Source organism: Arachis hypogaea, chromosome 14, assembly GCF_003086295.3.
Source record: "Arachis hypogaea cultivar Tifrunner chromosome 14, arahy.Tifrunner.gnm2.J5K5, whole genome shotgun sequence".
Lineage (NCBI taxonomy): Eukaryota > Viridiplantae > Streptophyta > Magnoliopsida > Fabales > Fabaceae > Arachis > Arachis hypogaea.
The window spans coordinates 104,310,657-104,318,562 of NC_092049.1; the positions used below are offsets into that span (position 1 = coordinate 104,310,657).

General features: G+C 36.1%; 1 protein-coding gene across 1 annotated transcript; it reads right to left on the bottom strand.

Moving 5' to 3' along the window:
* Positions 1-335: 335 nt before the first annotated feature.
* Positions 336-752, bottom strand: LOC140178649 (uncharacterized). Its single transcript, XM_072215858.1, has one exon. It carries the CDS (start codon positions 750-752, stop codon positions 336-338), a length of 417 nt encoding a protein of 138 aa, XP_072071959.1.
* Positions 753-7,906: the final 7,154 nt, after the last annotated feature.

Sequence of the window (7,906 nt, forward strand, 5' to 3'; positions counted from 1 at the left end):
CTCGTTCGTATTAGAGGTCGGGACGCACTTTAGGAGAGGTGTTGATACCCCTCTTTTGTATAGAATATTGTGGACCAAGGTATAATTTTATGCTTCCCTTATGAGTCTTCAAGCCTCTTTTTCATCTTCAAAAATGATATAAAATTTAAGATAGTTGACTATAGGGGTCATCCATCCTAAATTTTGGTTAGATATGGCCATTATGTCCGAGTTGTCACGTACTTTTGACACTGATGGTGCATGGAGAGTTTCCTGGATGAGGCTTCTATTGTTACCCCCTGGCTTGGTGCTGCCTAGCTTGGAGAGGGCATCTGCTCGGGCATTCGACTCCCAAGTTATGTGTCAGATCTCTTTTTTCGAGAACTGTTATAGTTGTTCTTGGCTTCGTCTAGGTAATTCTTCATGTTGGGATCTTTGGCTTGATAAGTGCCATTAATTTGTGAAGTTATCACTTGAGAGTCATTAAACACTATCAACCTTTCTGCCCCCACTTCTTTAGCCAACATCAAGCCAACAAGCAAGACTTCATATTTTGCTTGGTTATTAGAAGCAAGAAACTCGAACCTTAGCGAGAGTTCTATCCGAGTTCCTTGCTCACTTTCCAGGATAACACCTGTTCCACTGCCGGCTTTATTAGATGATCCATCTACGTATACGCTCCAAGTTGTTAGGATTCCCGGACTTTCAGTGTATTCAGCTACGAAGTCAGCGAGGTATTGTAACTTGATTGCTGTCCGAGCTTCATATTTCATCAAACTCAGACAGTTCCACAGCCCGTCGTAGCATCTTTCCTGCTAGGTCTATTTTTTGTAGAATGTGCTTCATGGGTTGATTAGTTCAGACCTTTATAGTGTTAGCCTAGAAATAAGGTCGGAGCCTTCGAGAGGTGAGGATAAGAGCTTACGCAAACTTTTCTATCTTTTGGTAGTTTAACTCTGCTCCTTGTAAAGCTTTGCTGACAAAGTAGATGGGTTGCTGTCTGTTCTCGTCTTCTCAGATTAGGACGGAGAAGATAGCTCGGCTTACCATTACCAAATAGAGAACGCGCTCTTCTCCTGAAATAGGTTGGATGACTGGGTGAGTATAGGGAGCCGGCCCAAAAATACTTAAAACCCTTGAAAGGCTTATTCACATTCCTGGGACCATTCAAATTGACTCCCCTTTTTTAGTATCGAGTATAATGGTAGAGACTTTAACACTGACCCTGCTAAGAACCTGGATAGTGCTGCTAACCTTCCATTTAGTTGTTGGACTTCTTTGAGACAAGTTGGGCTCTTCATCTCTAGTATGGATGTGCACTTGTCCGGGTTGGCCTCTATGCTTCTTTGAGTGAGCATGAAACCTTAGAACTTCCTGGCTTCAACTCCGAAGGTACATTTTAAGGGGTTTAGTGGTGCGGAATTTATAACCCACAAACTAACCGGCAAGTGCACCAGGTCGTACCAAATAATACCTCAAGTGAGTGAGGGTCGATCCCACGAGGATTGATGGATCAAGCAATAACGGTTAAGTGATTCGCTTAGTCAGACAAGCAGAAAATGGTATTTGATTTCAATTGCATTAAACAGTAAATTCAGAGAATTAATAAAACAAGCAGTAAACGGGTTGTGAAATATATGAGTAAAATAGTTAAGGTTTCAGAGATGTTTATTTTTTGGATTAAATTTTCTTACCAACTATTTTAATCAAGCAAGATTCAATTCATGGCAAACTATATGTGACTAAACCCTAATTCCTTAGACCTATTTAGTCTCCTCTAACCTTCATCAACCACCAATTCCTTGGTCACTTGATTCCAATTAGAGGGTTAAGTTCAAAACTAGTTTATGTGCCACAAAAACCCTAATTATCCAAATATAAGAGAATTATATGTCACGTATCCTGTTAAGTCCAGATAATTAGAAGTTTAAGAGAAATTGTTTTCAAGATGTTGTTCAAGTAAATTGCTTTTCCAAGGTTTACAAGAACTCAATTAGAATAAAGGTCATACTTCCGTTCCACCCATATTCATAAGATGAAGAACAAAAACAATTCTTGAAATTGAAATCAAAACAGTAATTAAAATAGAAGAGTAATAGTATCAATCCATACAATAAACAGAGCTCCTAACCTTAACAGTGGAGGTTTAGTTGCTCATGGCTCAGAGAGAAAAACAAGGATTCTAAAAAACTGTAAATTACGGAATGAGGTCCGAGAGAAGAGAAGCCCGAATGGCTGATTCTTTGTCTTGGCACCTAACTTGGAAAAAGCCAAGTTAGGCGCCAACTATGCAGCATGAAACTTCAACGTGTAAGTCTTCCTTTAGTGCCTAACTTAGAGTATCCCAAGTTAGGCGCCACCAAGGCCGAGTGTGCTGGAGAAGAAGTGTACACTATTATACATCGTTGGGAAGCTCTGGAAGTTAGCTTTTCAATGCTGCTGAAATAATGTCAATTGGACCTCTGTAACTCAAGTTATTTTTGTTGGAGTGTAGGGAGGCAGAGTTGATAGCATCATTCACTTTCTTCTCTTTTTCTACAGAAACTCCATCAAATCCATCCGAATGCTACCTGAAATAAACAAAATTACACACAACTAAAAGTAGCATCTATAGTGGCTAAAAGATATTTAAATCTTGATTAAACTTAACAATTCAAATGCAAATTCACTAGGAAAAGATAGAAAAGATGCTCACGCATCACAACACCAAACTTGAATTGTTGCTTGTCCTCAAGCAACCAAAACTAATATAGGCTTAGGATGTGAATTTGCATGAGAAGTGAGTGTTCAATTAAGCTCCTATCTCTTCTTAAAGTGGGGTTTATACACTGCAATCCTGAATAGTTTTGGCATCTCACTATCCTTTGAATCAGAGGAATGTCACTATTATTCGTAATTAGAATCCAGATAATATTATGAATTCTCTAATCTTTTTACTTCGGATTAATTCTTGAACACAACAAATTTTCTTTAATTCCTTTTTTCTTTGGTGCTTTGCACCTTGAGCCTAGCCATGACTTTAAATGCTTTGTCTCAAGCTTCACTTGACACAAAAACACCACAAGCACTTAACTGGGGAACTCTCTTTAGGTTCTGATTTTTCTTTCAATTACTCCCAGACAGTGGTGCTCAAAGCCTTTGGCATACTCTGTTAGCTGTACTTAATCTCGACTTTTAGTGCTCTGTCTCAAGGATTACTTGACACATTTACACCACAAGCATATGACTAGGAAAATAACTTTTTGAGCTTTTAATCATGTCTGACCTCCTAGTAATTGATGCTCAGAGCCTTGGACCTTGCTTTTAATTTTTCTTTTGTTGTTGCTTTTGCTTCAAGGATTAAGCTTTTGTTTACTTCAGAGAATTCATAATAGTTCTCTAAATTCTTGTTCCTCATACATCAACATCCTTTGGTTCAAATTCAAATATGCACTGTTCATATCATGCATTCAGAATCACAGATAAGACCACCACATTTAAGTAAATAAGACTATTCTTCAATAACAACTCAATTCCTCATGAAATACATTATTTCTTTTATTTTTCTTTTTGATTCAAGCTCAGTGAGTGGTACATGAGAAAACTTTTTAGAATTGAAAGCAAATAACAGAATTAAGATTAGCAAAATTAAACTAAAGCTTAGGAATTGAAATAACCAAAGATCATGCAGACACTAAGACAAAATAGTAGAAAACAGGAACATAACATAATAAAAGCAGAATAAAATAGGAAGTGAAAATGGAACTAAGCCACCTCAGTCTCCATGGTGGGGATCTCTCTCCTTTGGCTGTGGTCCATATGGTCCTCTCTGACGGCTAAAGTCCTGTCTCAGCTGGGCAATCTTCTGGCGCTGAGAGTCCTGAGCAGCCCCATCTGATCAAGGGTGGTAGTGAGATACTCCCAACGGTTGTCTTGTGTCACCCTCATCTGCTCCATGGATGCAGTGTACTGCTGCCAGCGGCTATCCTGCGTGATTCTCATCTGCTCAATAGAGGAAGTAAGCTGCTTCCAGTACTCCTAAGGTGGAAAGTAGTGTCTCTGAGGTAGTGGAGGTTGGTCCTGTTGAGCTTCCTCCTCAACTTGCTCTTCTCTGGGGACCCTGTATTGTTCCCTATGAGTCTCCATGACCTTTTTAGTAATTGGCCTCTCAACAGGAATGAGGAAGTCATTATCCACCTTTACCCCTGCTGCTTCACACAGGCGGTAAATCAGATGTGGAAAATCAAGCCTAGCCTTCTTAAAAAGTATTTCCAATTTTTCAAAGAAAACAGCGATATAGTTTCGAGTTAAAAAAAGCTAAGGCTCCTATTTTATCATTAAGTATATGGAACTCGTCGTAATATGCTCGATATCAGAATGGTGCAGCCGGAAGCGTGACACTATGGTAGTAAAGGTGTTACACTGCAGGGACTAGAAGATCATCCTTACTTTAGGCGCATTTGGATAGCGGACAAAAATTTGGTAGAAGCGCCATAATTCCCGTCATTTTATGCATTGTGAACACTTCTTTTGTATGAACCATGTAATGGTTATTTGTTTGTAGATTATGGACCCTTTTTATGGAACCAGCACTAATGGGCTTATGCACTCGATTGCAGGATTAGAGTAGTCTACGTGTTGACTCCATTCACCAAAAGTGCCCGAATTTTGAAAAAAGGCAACTAGACTCCCTGGTGGTGAGTATGATATATGAACTTTGTAAACTTGCGTATCCATTAAGTTAACAACTATTTGTGTTACATTGGTGATTGATTGTGTGCAGTCGAGGAGGCTGGAACAGATCCTCTTACTGCTAGACCCTTGTCACGTTCCTACTGATTATGGACTTTGCACCATTTATTTCCCTATACCTAGGCAACACAATAGGTTAGAGTGTTATATTTGTCCTCACATGATTTATTGAAGTAGTTAGTATAATGTTACCAATTTTTTGTGGCAACTGACCTTGGTGTATTTGTCATTCAGTGATGACTGTAGAGTTTTCGTATATAAGTATCTTCAGCAGTGATCGCCTGAAACCTTATTGCCAGCTTACAGCCAGGTAAGGATACCTTCATTTTGTTTAGCTATATTACGATTAGAACAGTTATAACATTGTGTTTTTGTAAATTTTTCATCTCCTGAATTTTCAAGAAGAAGTTCCGAGTTTCTGAAAAGATCTCCTCCTAACGTGCACTTTGAGTTGGTTGAATACTAATCAGGATGTTCTCCGTGGCCATGTGGAGGAGTACTTTCATGAGGCCTATTCGAGAGGAATATTCATTGAAGTCCCCGTTAAAGTGAATGTCAAGCAGTTGGGAATAGTCTCTTGAGTAAAGAATAAGCCGAGACAGACTAACAGCAGATAGAGTTGGAACCCAGCTCACCAGGTGCAGTGTCTTCAACAAAGAAAAAAATTCCTACTAGGAGGAATAAGTGAAGCAGTTTCACCTTGTGCTCTCTACTGCTATCGCATGGTTATGGTTTCACAATGAGGCATAAGAGGCCTTGTCTTTGTGAATTGTTTTGGATTGAAATTGAACAGGTTAGGCGTTATTCTGTAGAACTAGGGATAATTTTTCGCTTAACATTTTGATTTTCATACTGCTAAGTTGACATAAATATTGAGGCAATTTTTTTCTTATGTGATTGAATTGTTGAATTTTTCATGAAGTCAAAATTAATGGACTGGATAGTGAAAGCGTTTTTTTTTTCTTTTACTAATCAATGTCATCTCTCACCCATAACAAAGTGTTCAATGGTCATGAAAAATAATGGATAATTATAACATAAAGAATTGAGTAGAAATAGACCAATATACACAAAAAAATTTGGACTCAATCGTAAATTCCCTTTTACACCAACGTAATACCAAATATCCAAAATTTTCAAGAACACAAATAAATAATAAAACTAGTAACTGAGTTGAACCTACAAATAAAAGTTAGTACATCCAACACTCTAAAATCCAAAGGCCAAGCCTACTTCTTATTCCACCTGGCCTTTGCATCCTCTTTACTACACAATTGTCTTCTTGAAATTACGATGCGCCTCCTACAGTAACCTCTGCATAATCTACAACATCAACAATCTCAATTTGTCATCAGTCAAAGAATACCATTAAAATCACACTGCTTCCTTACGAGAAGATCTTTGTCAAGCACACTGAGCAGAAATCATTATAAGCTATCAAGCCATATGTTAATTTCCTTAAAATAATTTGATTAAAAAAGACTCATCATGCTGACGTTATCAAATATTGAATAAAATACTCACAATCAAAGCCAATTCATGGCAAAAAAATTTCTAACTACATAAGAGAACAACAGTTACAAAATCTATCAACAATCATCAATGTTCAACTATGATAATTACAGCTCTAGTGACAACAAGTGTCGATAATCACTTTGTGCGCATCAATAAAAATATCTATTTAGAATTTCAGCACGTTAGCATCTAATAAACACAACAACTCATCATTGTAGAATAAAATTTCATTATATAAGTGGATTGTACAATCAAATTGTAGAAATTGCAAAGATGTTCTTGTTGAAGCTAAGTATCTGTTAAACACTAATACAAAGAAATAATGGAACATGCATAAAGATGTTTTGAACAGACACTAGGACTATACCCTATTATATATGTAGGACTACAAATAAGTTATTCTATTTATATTAGAACTTTGAAGAACAAATAAAGCTGGTTATATACAGATCGCAGATTACATGTAAACAAGTCTTAAATAAATTAACTCACCCACAACAAATTCAACCCACAGATCACGATAACAGCAACAAGTTGCACAAATAGAAATTTAATTTCAAATTATAATAACAACACAGAGCATGAAATTGATTGAAACAGACTGCATAAATACAAATTTAATTTCGACAACATCAATAAAAAGACAGCACAACAATTAAGTACAACTTTGAATCCTTCCATTAATTGTTTCAGATCGTTTAGACTAGAAAAAAAAAGAAAAAATAAATAAATCCACATTAAAGTTGAAGTTTCAATGTATCAAATTTAAATCTAATTCCAGAAAAATCCAAAAAAGGGAATGGTATCGATGAGAAGGAGAAGTGAAGTGGCAGAGTTATCATAATTGAGGACGACAGTGAGCAATACTTGTTATTGTAGACTTCATACGGTTGGAAATAAGTAGTATGACCACAATCCAATCAATCACGTGTTAAATAATTTGTTATTGTTATTATATTAAAATATTAATATAATAAGGTCCTTGATTAAATTTATAGATTTATCATTATGAGAGTGATCATAATATTGAGAGATAAATCTTTTATAATTTAACCTAAATTGTTCTTGGTCATAGGATTATTAAAAAGGACATTAATAATCCGAAAAGATCATATATATATATATATATAATGGTCTTCATTGGATGAAGATTAATAGATCTTATTTATTAAATTATATATATAGATGGTACATATAGAGATATGACCATTGAACTGACTCACTTTGAGAATTCTTAATGGTTATAATTACCGTATATTTGTCAATAGGATATTCTCAAGATGAACATAGTAATAGAGTTTCCTTTGACCTGCGACTGTCATAGTAATTAACAATGTATTTATTATACTTTGATTCCGGACACCTAATACCTTAGGGTGCTAGTTGAATGGATATTTGGTATGATTTAAATACTTGTAGAATTAATGATTAGTCAATAAGGAATCCATCAACTCTCGGTAAAGAGTTTGAGCTCTATGATTATAATGACTGAGATGAATAAAACCTTGACCAATGGGATTGAATGAATGAAGAAATGAGTTTCTTAGGTCATTCACAGTTCATCATAATAATGGTAACAAGTTAGAGTTTGACAATTAAACCATATTCTAAGGATTAACCAAGAGCTAGAAAGATGGAAGGAACAGTTCATTATTATATTCTTTGCTAGCACTAAGAATAT

Excerpts from the sequence above, each read along its gene's own strand:
- LOC140178649 (XM_072215858.1), bottom strand. The coding sequence starts at position 752 with ATGAAATATGAAGCTCGGACAGCAATCAAGTTACAATACCTCGCTGAC.